General features: G+C 38.4%; 1 protein-coding gene across 2 annotated transcripts in view; it reads right to left on the reverse strand.

Moving 5' to 3' along the window:
* TRPM1 (transient receptor potential cation channel subfamily M member 1) overlaps positions 1–20,329 on the reverse strand; it is a 93,660-nt gene that overhangs the window by 23,042 nt on the left and 50,289 nt on the right. For both annotated transcript variants that reach the window (XM_061447126.1, XM_061447127.1), the window contains exons 5-16: positions 19,835–20,048; positions 17,967–18,091; positions 17,114–17,285; positions 14,513–14,687; positions 12,323–12,446; positions 8,930–9,002; positions 8,070–8,170; positions 6,038–6,211; positions 4,869–5,003; positions 4,214–4,264; positions 2,503–2,643; positions 1,228–1,257 (exon numbers count right to left, since the gene is read on the reverse strand). In XM_061447126.1, the coding sequence (XP_061303110.1) occupies positions 1,228–1,257; positions 2,503–2,643; positions 4,214–4,264; positions 4,869–5,003; positions 6,038–6,211; positions 8,070–8,170; positions 8,930–9,002; positions 12,323–12,446; positions 14,513–14,687; positions 17,114–17,285; positions 17,967–18,091; positions 19,835–20,048 (1,515 nt within the window). The remainder of the gene's footprint in view (positions 1–1,227; positions 1,258–2,502; positions 2,644–4,213; positions 4,265–4,868; positions 5,004–6,037; positions 6,212–8,069; positions 8,171–8,929; positions 9,003–12,322; positions 12,447–14,512; positions 14,688–17,113; positions 17,286–17,966; positions 18,092–19,834; positions 20,049–20,329) is intronic.

Consider the following 20,329-nt stretch of genomic DNA (forward strand, 5'->3'; position numbering starts at 1 on the left):
ATGCACTATTTTTTCCCAAAATACAAACTTAAATGCAAACTGGGTGCTCAGCCTCACACCCCATGTTTCAAAGACAACTCTTCAGCTTAACAATGAAGAGCTCTCTCTTCCAGCGGTTTTAAGAACTGCAAGTGGTGACCTCTGTCTCTTATGGAAAATTCAGGGGTCAGAAACTGCATGCACATGAAAAGTGGTAAGCATCTCTGAAGCATCTCAAATGGAGGACCAAGGATTAGGTCCTCCTCACACTAAAAAAAAAAAAATCAAATCAAAACAATACCCTGGGTAAGAAAGTCAAAGTGCTAAGGAAACTAAACTTCCTGTTTAGGGCTGTAACACTGGAAATCAAAACAACCTCAACACTTTGAATCACATCAATTTACTGACCACTTCAGCAAAAGAAATACCAATTTTTCTTTTCACTTTTTCTTTCTTTTGGAAGAAGGGAATGGGACACAGCCACTGACAAGTGGAGAAAACACTGTGGCCATGTAAGCTATTTCTCAATGAAAGAAATAGCAAAATCAACTTCTGGAGAAGCACTAGGCAACCTATATGTGATCAATGCTGAGAAAAAAAAGGTCACACCTCAAGGGCTGAGCTTTTGGTCTTGAGCCATTAGAAAATAGGAAGCTGATCAGAGTTTAAACATAACTTGGACTTCCTCTGTAGAGAAGAAAGCTTCTCATCTGCTTGGGGAAACAGAGGCTTTGTGGTGAGTTTAGTTCCCATCAAACGTGACTCAAGAAAAGGGTACATACACTCTGTTCTAATACTATCACTGTGTTAATAAAAGCATACTTCATGAGAAATGTACTTAGCGTTTTCGTGTAAATGATCTACGATAAAACTTCATTTACACACACATTGTTACTTCATGGTTAAAAGGGATTTGACCGTAAGCTCTGCTGGATCACATACTCTTTTCAATACCATAAATTTTCACATCTGAATTGTTAAATCTACAGCATGTTCCAACATGGAACATGCTGTTACATAATAGTGCTAAAAACTGCCTAAAGACTGTTGAGCAAAGCTTTAAGCAGCTCTGAAGACTCCCATTAAAAACAGTCCAAAGTATCAAATAGGCTGTTTTCAAAATAGAAGATTTTTTTCTAGTACAAATTTACTTTACCACAGTAATAGTGCAAAAGCTAAGAGCAAGAGCAGAACTTTACCAAGAAATGCTCTAATAAAAAACGGTATTTTACCATAAATCCAACTTACCTCCATTCCTAGTAGTTTAAGAGCTTTTGGCTGAATATTAAAAATGAAAAAGAAAATTAGTTAGATGGGAAGGAAAATTCAAAGACCAAACAATACCAAGGAAAAACATTTACAAATGTACAGTATTTATTATTAAATTTACTATTCTAAATAATTGTACCAATAGTGGTACAATTAATTAATCTCACTCTAAATTGTATTTTCAGGAAGCCAATGTGTTAGGAAATATTTTCCATCTGCACTCAAGGATTTTGATCCACACGGAAGAGTTAACTGAATCATTCAAGAATATGCTGCTTTGAGAACGAAAATCACCGCGTGAACACAAAAGATCGACAAAAAATAGTGCTTCTAAGCATATATGGGTTAAACATACCCACAGGGAACAGTAAAAAAATATAACAGATCTTGAAACCTCTCACAATTTCCCATTTAAAAAAAAACAAATCCCTCTGTTCAATTGCAAAATCTCTGGTTTACATTTTCCCTAAAGGTTTATTTGCTTGTTCCATCAGATAATACTGCACCATATCTGTACTATACATCAGCTACATGAGTGGCCTTCTGATCATCTGTGGGAATTTCTGTAATTAGGAAGCTTCACTTGACCTTCAAAGCTGAACCAAACAAATAAGCTAATGAAGAAAATTATTCTATTTGCTTAGAACAGACTTTTTATCAAAGCAAGCACTATGCTTGATATTCTCAGTATTGGTACTAAATATACTAAAATTGGTACTAAAAATACTAAATATACTAAAAATACTAAAAATTGGTACTAAATATACTAAAAATACTAAAAGCCCTACTGAGACTGCAGTGACTTCCATACAGAACAGTTCTTTACATGACTTCGTGTAACAGCTCTTCTGTATTCTGATGAACACTCTGCCTCACCCAATCTAAGCTGCTGTTTGCTAAGATGACTTAAACAATAGGCCTGGCTTGAGCAGCACAGTTTACAGGTATGAGAGCTACAGCTTCAAGTAGGAATAAGTAACTATGCAAACACCACAGTTAGAAATGCTTGGATTGTAAACTACTGGAATGGGAGGAAATTCACCTCCAGATCAATGTATTTACCACCTTTTGGGTCCTCCCATCCTTTAACATGTTTTTACAGGTTCCTTGTACCACTTCACTACCAGAGTTTCAACTTCAGTCTTGCAGCATTTGTTTAGAATTAGCACGTAGTGTTTCACAAAGACAAAGAACAGTGTTACTTAGTTTTTACCATCAGCACTATGGCCACATCCAGAATGAACTCATTCTTACCCTCTTTGGTCCAAACAAATTATTATAAAGAGTCCGAAAACTTTTTCGCGTATAGTTGCAGCGGTAAGCTCCACCCATGAGATATTCAAGTACAAGACCAATATCTATGAGGCTGATATGATAATCTGGTGGAAGATTTCCCTACCAAAAATTAAAAAAGAAAAAAATAAGGACGTAGGATAAAAAACCCATTAACATACATTAAATTGCAAGGCTAGACATATAAGTCATGCTCAAGTTGGCACATGGGTATTATTTACAGCCACTGGTTTCAACCGCTGAATGTTTGTGTGACAACTGATTCACATAATAGAATTGGAAGGGGCAGAGTTTTTTTGTTTTGCTGTTGGCAGAATTTATAGTTGAGGCCAAATTTTCATTTGGTTTACTCGTACAGACAGTCAGCGTCCATACACGCTTGAGTTGTTTGCAAGGGTTATATTGATGAAATTAAATAACTTCGTATTGATTACCATTAATCCAGTATAAAAGCGTAACTTAATTTCATGATGAGTATCAGGCATACTTTACCTCTTATGGTAACTTATATTTCACCATAATATTATCTACAGAGTTAAGATTACAATGCAGAATATGATCTACATTAATGTGCAAGCCAGAATCAAATAAAAAGGGAGACTGTAATTTCCGTCATTACACTTAAAAACTGGATAGTGGTACTGACTCTGCTAGAAACATGAGCTGAAAACTGCTCCATTGTTCACGCTACATCCTACAACAATAACTGATTCTACAGCACCACCGAGCAGTTGCTATGATGAAATAACTATATCCTAAGCAAACACATCACCTCCATGTTAACCCAACCGAATCCCCGAGACTGCCGCTGAATGAGTATGAATGCGATGAAAAGGAGACAGACAGAAAGCAGAATGCAGAAGAGCATTAGTAACACTCAAAAAGACAAACGCTGAGTGAAGTATTGTGCTATGAAGCAGATGAATATGAATTATACATTAACCCAGTACTGTGCAATTCCCACATCTAAGCCTCCCTGGAATAAATAGGATTTTTCCTTGCAAAAAGGAATACAGGCTATTCATGTAGCTGAATTTTACTGAGTAAAAGCCCCAAACCCTCGAACAGAGCAAATATGACAACAAATCTTACAATGACCCTATTCATGTATAATGAACAGATTTACATGCAATGGAAATAAATGAATAACAAATTTAGGACGTGTAGCATTGAGAAACGGAACAGATTTTCTTCCAGGAAAAAGTAGGATTGATGGGAGAAAAGGAATTAAAAAAAACAAACCACAAAAGGACACAAACAAAAGGGAACTAGCTCATGAGTGGGGCTTCTAGTTAACCCAGCAGGCCTTTCCTTCCACTCTTCCTTTGGCTTAAACCACAACAATGCTGCATTGTGAGCTTCTTGTAGAGAAGAAGCAGTATCAACCTGCATCTCAAATGATATATTACACTGCTAGGAGCTAAACTTTCCTTTCCTTTGTTTTTCAATTCCTTGCAGAGCAGGACAGCCATACCTGATTTAAACTGACATTACTGTTTGTCAATGTGATGTCAATCACGTTATGATTGACATCACATTGTCAATCTTTCCTTTTCGTAACAGCTACCATTTAATTTCAAATGTCTGCTTTCCCCCATACTACGTTTGCTTTTGCTGTTGACTCACATGGTTAATGCAACCATGCAAATTTAATGCTAGGAGTCAAACTTACCTTTTTCACATCTCTGACTAGCAAATGTAGTGTATTTGGTGGACCCAATCTCTGAAACAAAAACATTCACAGTCCATTAGATCTTCAATTCTTTAGATTTTTGGCACACACAAATGTAACTACTGGGGGAGTGAGCGAGTGTCTGTGTGATTCTCAGTTACTGGCTAGGCTTAAACCATGACAGGCTACAAAATAAAATGATGCTGAGTTCTGCAACATGCTAAAAACAAAAGTTGTCATGTAAATACTTTCCAAATTTACAGGCTTATTCATTAACATTACAATGTATACATATAGGAAAAGTAATTGAGATTAAAAGTACATGGCCACTATGGGCTGGTATTAAAGTTTTACTATCTACAGTAGTTCTTTAGGTGTTCCAAAGGTGCATTTTAAATACGTCACTATATTTACACAGCAAATTACAATAGCTTCTGAAAGCTGATGTATATGTGTATATGTAGGGATACAATAGAGCACTGTATGTAGTAGCAACAACTCCCATTACTGCTATCCAACAACTGTGTATTGTCAGGACTTGGAGCTTTCTGGTGAAAAAAAGAAAGCGTATCTCAGGAGAAGAAGAAAAAGGGCAACCCTGTGAAATATAGTAGCAAATATATCACAGAGCATTTTATTATTTCTGCTCACTTACAGTATTATAAAGTTCTTCCAGTCGAGGAATAGTGAGGAAGTGCTGCATGTTCACTCCATTCTCAATAAGGAGTTTCACAAAGTCCACCCGATCCAGAACCAGTGCATCCAGCATAGCCTGCTCCAAGGAGTTCACCTGCATTGCAGAATGGAGAATGTGAGACTGTGTGAGCAGAGAAGAGCTAGTTGGCCAACAACCATAAACATTTTCATTAGGATATTCCCAAATTCCCAAATATGCTGATTAATCTGTAACTGAAAACAACATTTGACCCATATGCAAGTCAATGCAGATAGTAGAGTTTTCCAATGAAGTCTTGAGCAAGAGGAGAGCAGTGAAATAAACCTTTAGCAACACAGCTGTAGCTTTTAGTTTAGCATTTTTAACTAAACCAGGCATACCGTGTTTGACATGCTATGTGGAAGAGATCTGCTTGCTCAACATGATAAAAATAAGTTAAAATGTAAGGAAAACACACTGTATGTGTTTAAAATGATGTTGACATAATTTTCCTGATAACTCACATATGTATCATCTACTCAAACTGCTGCCTCCCAGAGAAAAGACGGCATATAATGCCAAAATACTCAAATCATTTGGAAAGAAGCACTTCCTCTTCCTTCACCAACTTAGTTTTTCTTTTGGAAAACGTTAGTCAGGAAGCCTAATGGGTCTTCCCTCATTAAATTCTAAGGGGTTAGAACTCAATAGGAGAGGGAAAAATCCCTTGAGCAGCAGTCCCCTTGACAGATGAACTTCAGACAACAGACCGACCTAACCGACTGCAAATGGAAAACAAAGCACTTAAAAATGGAGCTGTTTCGACTGCCTTAACTGAAGAAATAGCATGTACAAGGCAGGATAAAGATGTTCACTGGTATTCTTCCTTCTGGCAAGCGCAAGGAAGAAGATGAGGCAGACAAGCACTGAGTTGTACTGTTGTGATATGGCTGCATATGGTGCACATAGGATGAGAGGGTTTCCTGGCTCAGAGACTGAACAGTAAGTATCCTTTGCAGGATCTACTGCTGATGTTGTAAGAATGTGCAAATGATCGTTCTATGGAAAGAAAATGTGTATTTTCTGTCTCTCCTTGTACTCCAGGATGAAAAAACCCAACAAAGTTAAGGAACTCTTCAACAGTCTTAATACAAATACGTTCACCTCACCCAGTTCAGGAGCTCAAGCTTTCTTGGGTCTGTTTCTTCTTCTGGCTCTTCTTTTGCTTTTCCTCCCTTTTTCTTCCCTTTTCCTTTCCCTCTGGCTGCTTTAGTCTGAGCAACTGGAGATTTCTTTTCCTTCTCAGGAGCTGTACCATCAGGAGCTGTAAGGCTACCTATAGGCTGTATTTAATAATGCATTAGAAGTGACTCTTTCTTTGGATACACTCCTATTGAACTTGCTCCCCAGTCACCACTTCCCCCATGCAGTCAACTAGAAATAACTTCTTTCAGTATAACGACCTTTTTGCATAGTCACGGCTCTATAGCTTTGCAAGGCTATTATGTCTAAGATAGTCACCAACACTGAAAGTCCAAGTAGTGAAGCAGGCAGGCTGTGGAAGATTTATCTCATAAAATCAGGGCAAGAGGACTAAAACACAGGCAGAGACACTTCAATTTTGTGACATTTCAGTTCCTCTGCTCTCAGTGAAAGCAATAGAAGCAGTAGTTGTCAAATAGCAACAAGCAGGATAGGAACTGGACAGAAAGAGCTTAACAAGAATGTTGCCAAATAGCATCCATACTGTGGAGACAAAAAGGAGAGGAAAGAGCCGCTCTTTTTCTGTCTTTTCTCAAAGGAAATGGTTCATTTACACTCTGCAGACAAGATTTCTGTTTATACCTCCTCAGACACATTTACTCTTTTCAGTGTTCTTCCCCCTTTCAACCTGTCTGCCCAAGACGGGCAGGCAAACATCAAATAACTTGACGCTACTTGTCTGTGATTTGGAGGCTTAACCTGCTCCAGCTAATGCTTAGGTTATATAATCTCCAGGAACACAAAGTGGATTACAACTACCCCTGCTCTGCACAGAGAACCACAGAGCTGAGGCTTTAGCAAGGTTTGTTTTCCGTGGTTTTGTTTGTCCTAAAAAAGTAATCTCTGCCTAGCTCCCATAAATCCATTTGCAAGCCTGGACAAAACTCCAACTGCCAACTTGCAGCACAGGCTAGTCTGAAAGTAATCATCATGGATTTGAAATCATGGTGAATCCCAAGTGGCTGATACTGTTTCCACAAATTGCTGCAGAGTTTGAGTGTAAAACAGGCCAAAGCAGTAGCTGGCTTCAGCTGCTAGGTGGTACCTCTGAATCCAACCACAATAATATGGAGATTTGAGCATTCTGTCAAAATAAATGTTATCTAGTAATAGTACGTCATCACATTCACGATAATTAAATCCTCTCTATATAAGCATTTTAATGAACCTTGTGTATCAGAAACATCATATTAAGTGAAAGACTAGAACAGCACATGCAGCAACATTTGTTTACATGTAATTATATGGGCTTCCAAATGAAATAAATCCCACTGTTACTTACAGCATGCGTATGAACGTGAGAGAGGTGTATGTAAAGGATTTTAGTTATACAGATGAACAGAGGCACTGCAGTGTTTCACCATTGACTTCAGCTGCTACACAATCAAACTCCAGTAATTTGGAAAAGACAATCCAATTTCAGGACCTGAAGGTTTACTGAAGATCTGCTTCTTAGTTCATTTGGCACAGCTCTGCTTTCCAGAGGCCTGTTTTCTGCAATGGTTTCTTCTGGTCAGCAGGATTTTGCTCCATTAATCCAAATAGAGGTTTACTAAGTGAGCAACAGAACTCCTCAGCAGCTCCATGAATTTCCAGGCCACATGTTTTTCAAGTAGCTGGGGATCTTGCCAACTGCTAGCATGTGTCCATGACACCAAACCCTACAAGGACTCTGAAATAAGGTTATTCTCCTGCTTGCCATGAAATTGCTTTTATTTCTTTCACAGAGTTTAAATTATTGTTCAATATTTGCCAATGGCAGTATAAGGTAATTTCAAAACAAATAAGTCATTCTTAATTACTAAGGTATCCCACATCAGTTCAGCATAAACCAGAACTGAATATTGTTTCTCCTGCCAACAAAATCCAAGCTGAGAATATTCTACCACTTGTTTTAAATGTCTAACAAACAAGAAGACTGAGAAAACTTTGTCTTACTGGCCAGTGGTGTCCAAAGACAAAGATCTGGCTGCGTGCAATGTCTACACGATTCCAGGCCAAAGCCAAGCTGAGCTGGTCTGGAGCAGATGCATTGGTACCTGAAGAGAAACATGCACATTTTCAGTATTTCATGCCTGGATTCATCAAATCGATTTATATCATCTTCCATTTCACCACATAATCCTAATTTCAAAAGAATTAATGAGATTCTCTCTCTTTTCCTTAAAACTCCACACTGACTTTATATTCTGATGCAAAGAGAGACATCTAACTGTTCTAAAAGACTACTTCTCTCAGCTCCTCTGGCTGATGCTGTGGATAGGAGTACAGTAATTCCTCTCTTTATTTCTCAGCTTTGGGGACTTTAGTGATCCCATATTGAGCCCGTATCAGCTACTATCTACCTGCAGACAGAAAACAGTTGTTTCAGCAAACATAACAAACTCAAAATAAATATGGAACCGATCATAAATTTTGCCCTAAGGCTTATAGAGCACAATCTGAAATCTGGGAGAGTCCAGATAGTCTTTTAATCTTCCCACCTGTTTTTCGAACTTTATTAATACAGGCTAGAAGTGCAATAAAGCCTGTTGAAATATGAGTGGTATTGCTGTTGCAGCATTCCCATCCCAGGCTTTCAAGTGAGGAAAGCCACACAAAACTTTCAATACAGATTTTATGCCCCAAACTAATCTAAGCCTTAAACCAAGCACGTTCAGGTTACTAGCTAGAATTCAAGCAAACAAATCAAAGACTTAAACATCAAGAGTGAACCTCAGAGTGTAGGACTCTGAGGCTCTTAGGATCACTTCTTAGGATCAGTTTGTGCATTCTTCCTAACTGATCGCAAAACCCACCTTTTAGGAGAGCAGTTAAGATAGACATCTCAATGTCCTGCTGCCCTTCAGACCCCATACGGAACACAGTAATCTAAAGGATAGCATAAAACCAAACACACACAATTACAACACATAAAAGAGAGAGAGTAAATGTGTAGGTAGGAAAAAGGGAAAAATGGTGAAGGATTATTATTTTTTAAGACTTGAGATTTTTCAAAAAGTACAGCTCCATTCACTTTTTTTATAAATGAAATTTCATTGTCACAGGAACATTTAATTAAATTCTTGCAATAAACTTATCGTCAAGTGTCCCTGCATTGGTAAACATGACAAGTTTGGTTGAATTCTTCACCATACCAGTGAAATTCAAAAGGTGGTGTTAAAACTGCCATGCCAAACTCTTCTCTGGCAGTTCTATTATTTTCCAGTAGTAATGGAAATGCCAGCTTGGAAATGGAAATGCTAAGTATCCAAGAGCACTATCATAGCATTAATTTTATTGACAGCAACACTCATATATGTTTAGTTGCAGGATATGCTACATATTGATAACCAAATAAGCAGAATCAACTAATAAAGAAAAGCAACTATTCTTTCTAGGCACATCTGCTCAATCTGTTACAATTCACTGATTTTAAAAATACTAGTTTGTATAAAGCTTAGCCAGTGGACTACTTATTAAAAGATTAATAATTCAAAAGCAGAATAACCTCATATTCTATGTTAATTAAGTCAATACTGAAGGCAGACAGAAAAAATAACTAATTCTTCATTTTCTAAAAACACCTCTTCAAAGCAGATGCTAGCATTAAGTACTGGGAATAGCAATTTTCTGAACAGTTAGAATTAACTTTGCATGAACACAAGATGCATGACATTAGAAGAGACAAGAACTAAAGGAAAAAAATATAATTACCAAGAAAGCAGACAAAATTATCAACAAATGCAAACCATAAGCCTGTTTGAGATGCACAGTCTGAATTTTGCTGAGTAAATCAGGTCTGCATAGGAAGAGGAAAACGATGCGTTGAAATTGAATTATTTAGTTGTTATCTTGACATGTATAGATACGTAAGTAAGCACTTCCTTGGCAGCTGAGAGCAACAGTTTAAGGAAAAGTCAGAGGCATGGGCTAAAGCCCATCATAATCTCTGGGAGAAGGTGAGCTTTTTGGAGTGCAGAGAGAGTCTGCAGACAACCTGGTGACTGCTTGACACAGATTGCCATCCCAATACTATGCCATTTCAATTGTCACAGGACACTCTCCTGAAACATGTTGAGGATGCCTTTGTAGATTAATTCTAAGAGCCACTGATGTGTTTTCATGTGTTCCTTGACTCAGCCAAAACCCCCTAACCTTACTGAATATTTTGTACCAGCTTTACCTGAGAGAGACTGGGCTCTATGCGCATGTCTATGGCAGCAAATATGTAACAGTAGAGTTGGCATTAAACTTTGAGAAATAATTTTACTTAATGTTTGAAAATTTTCAAAATCTATTTTAGTGTCCATCTTTCCAGATCAAGAGAAGGAAAAGATAGCAAATATCATTAAACTTCATAATGTAACCTTCCTTATGTTTTGAATTCTTTGTTAGCCATCCTTCTGATGTGAGACTTAAAGTGTGTTGAAAAGTAGAACAGGACATCTCATAGTTCATTCAGTGGATGTGATGAATGAATTTCTGGAGGGCTTTTGTACTCCTCTCTGTTCCTTGACTAGAATATCAGGGATAGTTCTAATCTGATAAAAGTGATGGCCTTATTTCCAGTGTTTAATTACTCAAGAGTAATGTGAAAATTATGCCTTGATTGGCACTTTGATTGCCAGGAGCAGCTTGTATAAAAAAAAAAAGAGGACTAGCACAAAGATTGATGCATGGATTTGAGGAAACTTCTTTGCATTATGCTTACTACCAATGTGCTGAGTTCAGCTGTGTGTTCTATCACTCTAAGTGGCGATCAAGTGGTCTTTCGTGTGTTAACCCTTCACTCACTCATAAGCATCAAGTCAGTATGAAACCACAAAAAGATGGAACCAGAAGCATGCCTGTGCATGGTAGTGCATACTTCTCTGGGTACCAGAGCGGGATTTATTATGTCATTGAACAAACAAGCAATTACTTCTAGAAATCGAAGTTTTGCATCATCTGTTGGAAACAGTATTAAACTCGGGAAGACCAGAGTTCAGAGATTGCCTCCAAGCAGACCAAAGACAAGAAGTGTGGGCTCTCTGAAAGGAAAACACATTTAGTTTTAAGGGAGCTTGAAACACCATTTTCCTATGAACTTAAAAAAACCCTCCCTCTTTTCTCAGTCTCATGACGCAAGTTTCATCTGTCATTCAGTTACTTTACCGCTTCTACTGCTCTAGATGTCACTTCATTAGTGATACAATTAGGCATCTTGAAGATTGAAAATTTCCTGCGTTTCACATGGTAATTCAGTAGCAGGTTGGTTACTTGATTCCCTACGCACAGTCTGAACATCAGGCTGTCGTAGTTCTCTTGTTTCTATCTAATAGAAATATGCAACTCCATAAGAAAGACAAAAATATCAGTCATGTCAGCTCCAGCTGTATTTAAAACAAACCAAAAAAATCCACAACCCCCACAAAATTTCCACCAGACTGTTCATCTGCTATGGAAACAGCTGCTTAGGATTTGTATGAAAGAATGAAATTGAATTATACCAGGACTCCAGGGAGAGGTCAGACTTACAAAAATTCACTAAGACAATCACTCAGAGGAAAACACTCGAAGATTCATTTTGCCTGCAAAAGCATAGGCATGGTGAACACAATTCAAGATACTGTTCACAGACAACACATGGGAATGTTAAAGATTTTCCTTTCCTGAACACACTTTTCTCTGCACCTGGGATATGGCAGACAGGCAGGAACCTGAGTGAGTGGTACAGTACACAGAGCAGGCCTGCAATAGTCCAGGATCAAGCATGGCTAGGATCTCTGAGAATGCTTAATGTTTCATTTTTTTCTGAAAAACCTGAACTGCCTATTTTAATTGAATTAAAGGTTGCTAAAGAGTAACTGCATCAGACGACAAAAACTGTGCTGATGCCCTCTGAATGCTCACTGCACCAAGGAACCCTTTCCTCAATTATCTTTCCTCTACTTTCTGCAGTTGATCCTCGTTTTAGTACATTTGTCTCAGTGTCTTAGTCTGTCTTGCTGAAGTCCATGAAAAAAGACTCCTATCAATTCACACAAAAGAAGAATCCTTAGAGGCTTTCCTTTCTTGGTATATCCTTATGAATGAATGATTGTGTACATTTACGGAGTTACATGGAAAGAAAAAGGTTCAACTGTAACCCTGGGAGAACAGCACTTAAAAGTACTCTGTGAAATTTGCTCACAGAAATTATCTTTGTGAACTACTTTTAGGAGACTTACAAGTTCTTTTTTTTTCATGCATTCCATAAGAATGATGAACAGCTGATGAGCTTGATTCCTGTTGTAGTTAAAGGTTTTCTGGATGGTAACTAGAAGCTGGTCCCTAAGGGATTCACTTATTATCCTAAATGAAAAATGAGACATAAAAGAAGACATTGCCAGGATTAGTACCTTTTCAGGAAGCTTGGTGTTTGAAAACAAATTTTCACCCAGCAGTGCAATGACTTTATTTTGAAAATAAATAAATGAAAACACACAGCATTTTTGCATTCAGTGCAGGTAAGAATGAAGAGTGAACAGCAACCACGAAATTCATACCCAAACTGGCTCTTGTGCATCTCAGTACTTCAACATTGAGTAAAAACCTGGCAGGGAACTTGAACTATCCTTTCACCCTGGAATAAATGAAAGTGGCTCTTACTCCTGTTATGTATTATAGATATACTTCTTGTTAGGAGGTTCAGTCTTGAGGATTTCAGCAGTACACCTTACAGGACCTCTACCTACACCTCTAAATGTTGCAAGGCCCTTTGCATACAGCTAAAACCCCCCAAAGTATTTCACATTACTGGTATGTCACCTTGGTTGTCTTGGTTATCTTCTTAAACAGAGGATTTAAATTGCTAGTGTATCTGAAATTTCATAATATCCAAGTAATTAAAGAAATTAGATCAAAAACATTCTAGAAAGGTCAGCAATGTTTGATGTCTCAAAGCAAACTGAAACAGAGCCCTTCAATCTTCATCCATTTCCTAATAAAACACATGTATTTTCAGGTGATGGAGAACATGACCAGCAGGCATTCAAAGCAGTGGGCAGCTGAGCCTGTGAAGTGCAGTAAAATTAAAGCTCATTGTGAGAAAATTATTCATTTAGACAGCAGCGTTCACAAAAACTTCTCACTGCAGACTCGCCTTCCCAGATGAACATACTTATCTCACCAGAATTACTGGAAAGGGAAATTGGACACTGCATCAAATGTACTGGGAAAGGAGGAATGAGAAATCAAAAAAAAAGTAGGAAAGTTTGACCTAAGCTAAGGAGCTGGTCAGCAGAAAGGGAAACCAAGCTGCTGAATAATAAATACTGCCGGACAGATTACATATGTACTGTGTGTAAACATCAAAATAATCCAGCATCAGACTGCCCTCCCAATATATATTCAGCAAATAACATCCACACTGCTTGACAATGGTGGTTGTCTGCTTAATATTTAATCCAAGCTAAGCTCCAGCTTCAGTCAGGGAAGTAGGCTATTTCTTCAGCTTAAGATGGGTGTGCTGTATCCTAATCAAGATAATACACTTGGTTTTTGCCTGAGTTTGGCAAATACTGATATTAACAATGGCTCGTCTGGAAGAAGCAGCATTTTAAATTAAAAAAAGCACTCCACTTAAGAGTATTGTCAGGCCAGATCTACTCTACACAGCAGATGAGCTTAATGCTGCTAGTATAGGCTTTGTATCTTCTTTAAACTAACCTTACTTCTATCAACCAAAGGGGCAGACAACCAATCATACAGATAACAGGCTTCAGGAAACTCTGGATTGGAAGTGACTTTTACAGACTCATTTGGGCAATGGAAAGGAGAGCCATGGAATAAAATGCTCCAGAGAACATCCTCCACTCTGTTCATGACATCAGGCAGCACTGCCCTGAAGAACCATTACAGACAAGAAAATAGCAAGAGAATGGAAGTCAGCCCAACATTTTTCCAGCTGGTCTGGCAGTCTTGGAGAATGAAGCTCATTCACACAACACACTAGAATCAGGCAGCACAAACTTTGCAAATACATGCACTAATTAACCTCAGCCCTGGCCTGAGAAAAAGAATAATTCTTGGCAACCATTTGTTCCTTGCTTCTAACATGCCCAACCCAGCACCAAATACAGTGCAGCAAAAGGTGATGAAGCTTGCGTGACAGTGTGCTGCCCTGAGACCATGCTTATTTCACTGAGACCATGCTTATTTCAATGGACCATCAAATACATTCCAAGTGGTAACAATTTCTACCCACTAATGCCAGGACTCAGATCAACAGGCAACAAAAGTTGACTGACAGCAGGATGCCTCTGCTAGCAGCATTTTTGAGCTGGTTTTCTAAGGAAGCTTTAACGAAAGCAAGGCATCTAGTCCTACACTGTCCTCCTCAGCAAGACACAGCTTTGGTGAAGATCTCGAATTCTTACCCTCCTTCTTCTGAATACTTGTGTGCAAATGACAGAATATCGGATGCTCGTCCACTACCATCACATATCACGACAGGGAGAGGGGGTTCTTCTCGTAGGCACTCTAATACAATGGAGATCACATTGGGGCCCCCTTCCACTATGAGCCCAACTACTGGAACACCTTGTCCCAGCCCTGCAAAAACAAGAACAGAAACAAAAAAAGAAGTGTCATTGAAACAAGAGTTTAAGAGGTTGAGGTATTATAAGGGGATGTGATTACTTTGTTACAGCATCACTTCAGACCAGAGCGGTCAGGAAAAATTGTGCCATTTCACAGCCAACACCAGGAAAAACGTTCATATGCCATTTCATAGCCCCAAAAGGAAAAAGGTAAAATGTCTCTCTGCCCTTGCTCTTCCCTTAGCTACGTACTGATCATTTATTCACTAAACATTGGTGAACTGTTTGAAATCTCTTTTGACAGATAAAACAGCTAACATGATTCTCCTGTTACTTCATTAGCTTCACTGTTACTTGGATGGCTCCCAGCTACCATGTCTGATGCTTTAACTCTTCACTGGTTACCTACAGGAAGTCTTCATTAAGTTGACACATAGCTATGCTTTCTAAAGATAAAACATATGAAATTAGTGTCTTTGTCATGAGGCTGCAATGGCTGGCCGATGGAAGAGACGACAGCTGAGCATCCCTTTGCTGTCCCTGCCTCACTGTGATCTCCAGGCATAGGATGACAAAGGGAAGCCCACAGGTCACATGGTCTCGGTAGCCTTGGTCACAAGATAGTTGGGCAAATGAAGGACAAAACATTACCTGAAGGCTGACTAATCCCACTAGTATAAGCATTTGAATTCAGTTCTTAACCTGTAAAATGAGCAGTGCTTTATAAAGAACATGCACATTTTGTATGGCTGAAAACATATGAAAGAGTTTGTATTTTCAACCTTCATTCCTCTTTGAAGAACAGGAACATCATGAACAATAACAGCAGAAGCTTCCTGATATCCTCCTGTCAGTATACCCCAGCTCTGATAAGGACGAGTCACAGAGCATGGGCTGGCCTGTGTGTCCATGAAATCCTTAGTTATTCCTGATGAGATTTCCAGAAGAGGTGCCTGTGCTTGAAGTGATTAAAAAGAAACAAAACAACTCCCTGTATGTTGTTACTAGTAGGTGTACTGCAGCCCTTCATATAACTTAACTGCCACGTGTATTCCAAACTTTGCCCTTCTCATGACAAAAATCACCAAACACTACTTAAACCAGAACCAACATCCCCAGCCCCTGAAGTATTAAAAGAAATGATAGAGAACTTCTTGCCTCTGGGCCCCGATTTCCTTATCTTCCAAGCCAGTGCCCCCTTTTACAATGCTAGAGCAATTCCAGCACTTCCACAGAAGACCAAGATAAAAACAAAAATCATAGCTAAGGTTAGCTCTTTCTAATGTTTGTGGGCAACAGTGAGCAGCACTGTCTCCACACTAAAGGCAAGGGGCATCACTTTGGCAAATTCAGTTTCTTAAGCTTACTGTAGGCAAAAAGCAGTACGTAAATACTGTCCAGAATGGTGAGATGTCTTGCGGCTGATGGTAAAGCCTTCTGGATTTAATGGGTACTCTATTTCATTTTTCTGCTCTACCTGTAAGAATACTTACACCCTGTAGAGTTCAATGCAACTGTCATTCTGAATGTTTGGTTTTTCTTACATATACAGGCCTACGCAGGCTGCGTTAGAAGTCAGAAAGAAGTCAGAAAGGCAACTGGTAGAAGTGATGTCTTTTCTCCAGCAATTTTTAACTGAAGTGTGGATTCAAAGACTATATAATTTTTATTGGACCATTTTTAATCAGGTTGTTAGGTGGGTTTTTTTAAGCTGCAGCTCTTAAAAATGTGTATTTATTTCACCTTCAAAAAAAATTCTTTTTTTTTCTACAAAGATGTTAATGAAAAAATGCCTTTTGAATTATTCTTTTTTTCTACATAATGACAAAAAGAATTCTAGGAAGTTGTTTCAGAGAGGCTGTAGCAACTGCACAGAACTCAAAATATGAAAGTACTGATGTGAAATTGCCTCGATAATGACTTCATTAAATAATAAATCTCAGCTGAGTTTATCGGAAAGATCACAGAATTCTGAGTGTGATGTTTCATTTGAAACAAATTTGTATCAGAGAGAAAATAAACTGTTTGTATTAACTTACGGAATCGTGAAACACTGAGCTGCACAGGATTCCTGTAAAGAGGAACTGTACAAAATTACCCCATTCTGTTCACTGATGCTTATGAATTCTAGGTAGAACTGCACAAAATTCTTGACATTTCGATTTCCTTAAACTTTTACTGCTTTGAAGCTTCTCTTGCCGTTATCTGTCAACTTTTCTTCCACCCTTCATGCAATCCTTATTTCTCTGGGTTTTCCATGTTAGATGTGGGCTCTTTTATAACTTATTAGACAGCACATGTTCAAGTTTAGCCACCCAGTCCTGATCAAATTTGTGCTACAAAGAGCTGGAAGAAGCATTTAATTTCAATACCTTTAAATACTACTTCATGCCCTTGTTCCCTCCCTTCCTAAGACGTCATGTTTACAGCTGTACTTACGTGTGTTAATTTTCTGGAGGGAAATGTGTTTTTCCAACTGACGTCGTAACTTTACTTCAGCTCCATATTTACCTAGTGTTCCATTGTCTGCCAGAATGAAGTGGGTATGGGAACTGTTGAGCACAGAGAGCTTACTGAGAGGGTTTGACATTGTTTGGTAAACTCGTGTTACCTGTGTGTCAAAAGGACAGATACACCGAGGTTAGAACTAGGAACTAAGTGTGATAATCCCACACATAGCCCAACAGAAGCACATGCCTTATGAGGAAACAAACCAACCAGACCTTTATAACCACAAATAGAGGAGAATTAGACATGGAGCTCGCTTTTACAGTCAACACTTGAACTCTTCATTGCAGTGTTTTTTTTGGAGGATGACAATCACACTCCTGCACTCTCCTGAGTGCTCCCCTAAGCTCATCAATGTACTCTCCTTGATCACACACTGTGTTACACGATCCTCCTACTGAATTAGAAGATACAGTCTCATTTGGAGTTCGTAGTAACTAATATGCAACTGCAGAGTACCCAACTAAAATAAATGCCAGCCTTGCATGCATAAATGCCCTTACATGATTTACAGAAGTCTTGGCATGCCATACTGAAGTTAGGACCTAAACCTCTGTCACCACAGAGAGTTCTCTACTATTGAAAGCAATGGAAACCTCCCTAGCTCCATAGTTACTTTGAAACCATATATGACAACCTGACAACAGCTTTTCTTCAAGAAATTGTTCAATTTCAGTTCTTAGACATGTTTTAGAAATAGTGAAAATATTAATACTCTGAAAAGACAAAGAGCCGTTACACAGCCGACATTGCTAATTACACGGGACTTTCCTTAAAGACTTACATCTTTTCCTATCAGATCTTCCTTATTTTCTACAATGCCCCACGGTGCAATTCCTATGGCACATATTCGTCCTCTGGATTTGGAAGAATGATCTTTCAAGGCATCTCCCACATGACGAATGACACCTATAAGTACAATTAATTTAATTCATTCTTAGCACTTTTGAGCAACCACTGAACAACACATTTTTTTTCTTGCCTCTTACAGAGCTACCTGCTTTTCTGGAATGCCCTCACTCCTGAACTTGTACCTCTACTTTACCATAGACCTTGCAATGCAGACAAACCATGCTTTAATTCTGTAACAGTTGCATGTAAATCCTATTGCCTTTTCACATCTTTGTTCTGAATTCAATGAAGTCTTTGAAAGATTTACCCGGTTCTTTAACTTGCGACGGTGTAATCTGTACCATTGTTTGGAATGAAGCTATTCACTGTACATAATCTGAACACATATGGAATGCTATCACTGGGGTGCGAGCAAGCAAAAATTCCAAACCTAGAGTTACCCAAGAAATATTTTTTCCACTTAAAAATTATTCTGAACAGCAATCATCACCTCCCCTTAAAGACATTAGACCTTTGCTAGTGTAAATGAAGGTCAAAGGAATCCATTCTTATATAGTTTTCCAAGAAATAACTTGACATATAAAGATTTATTTCAGTTAAATATATTGTTATAGAAATATTACAATGGAAGTTTGCATCTGATGGTTTTTTGAAGATCACTCAGAATTGATATTAACATAAATGAAATTAATTAGAAACCAACTGCTCTCAAAATGCAACAATATATAAGGAATCATCAAACCAGCTATTTTTCAACATGTCTTTCCAATTCTAGAAATCGTGTCAGACACCAGTTTTTTAACAGAATTCAGGAACAGTGTCAAAAACCTCCTGGTGGAATTATGTGGAGCTGCCCTACAACAGATAGTTTAGATACAGCCAAAAAGGAAACACAGAAACATGAATCTGTTTCAGATGGCCAGAAGACCAAAGGAAAATGCAAACAGGAAATTGCAATGTCTTCATGAAGAATCATTTACAACTCACTTCAGGTTTGTGCTTCAAGACTGCTAATTTACAGTTATTCCTTTAAGAACAAATACCTGGTACACTTACATGAGAGTGCATGTGTGGTGGTGGGTGACCCCATGGGCACGGAGATACTGACTCAGGGGCATGGCATTTAAGGTGGTTTATCAGTTGTTCACTCTCAGAGAGATTTCATATCTGAAAGACTACCTCAGTCCTTGGCTGCACGGACAGGGAAGTGTCAAATGGAAGCAGAAAGGCTGCTTAACCTCAAGGATTAAAAGCTTCATCAAGCATTGTCTCAAAAATGGCACTGTTCAAAATTCAAGAAGGCTGTTAAAAATGAGAGCATTCAAGGAAGAGGTGTAATGACGACTGAAGGGCTGGAAAACACGAGTAGTGTGAGAGTTTTATGGAACTCGGCCTGTGCAGTCTGACAAAAGTGGTGTGCATGAAAATATGCTCAGAAAACACAAAGATCTTTGTACAAAACAACAGTAAGAAGGTAAAGCCAGGCAGATTTGGAGTGGGAGATTTCTTGACTACAAGGATAACTAACCACTGAAAAAATGTAGTGGTAAATTCCTTGCTACTGAAACCAAGGCTGGCAATTAGTTTTTTCAGAGTAAGCACTAAGCAATGCAAACCAGTACTGACCCAGGAAAATCTTATGGGCTGGGCAGGAGATTTACACAAATGATTACAATGCTCCTTTTTTTGGTTTAATGGCTAATGACCCATTCATGTAGACTTAAATCTGCCTGTAGGAAAGATTAGTGAAGAAACATCAATGAATTCTTAAGTAAACCAGAAGTGCTAGTAATTGCCTACCTGTACTAACACCTCCAGTGAAAATCCAAGCTCCTGTGGTCATGGCAGCCTTTATCAGACCTTTTCCAAACACTTGCTTTAATTTAGGTTGCATTTCAAAGTTCTGGAGGCCTCCATGGACAGAGATTAAGAGTTTGGGCAGTTCCAGTTGCCAGTCTTTCACCATGAGATGCAGCAGAGAATCTGGTTTAGTGTCATATGACACACGGATATACTGCAAAGAGCAATGTGTAACAGCCACATTGAGCACAGAATGGTTCTATTAAGCCTTTTGTCATGAAGAAAGTTTTACAATTTTTAAGCAACACATTAAATTTCTATGCTGCTCCTGATTAGAAAAAACAGGTTGAAAACTTTCACTTTGCTATTGAGAATTCACTTCATGATTTTTCAAAGCACCATTTTCCTCTCTTAACCTGCAAACCCGACTGCAATCAAGTGATCCTAAACTTATTACAGATCTGCATTGTAGGAAACCACCTACTTCAAATGACT

Source organism: Pezoporus flaviventris, unplaced genomic scaffold (assembly GCF_033815535.1).
Source record: "Pezoporus flaviventris isolate CSIRO_AGI_PZ_B2104156 unplaced genomic scaffold, CSIRO_AGI_Pfla_v1 ptg000006l, whole genome shotgun sequence".
Lineage (NCBI taxonomy): Eukaryota > Metazoa > Chordata > Aves > Psittaciformes > Psittacidae > Pezoporus > Pezoporus flaviventris.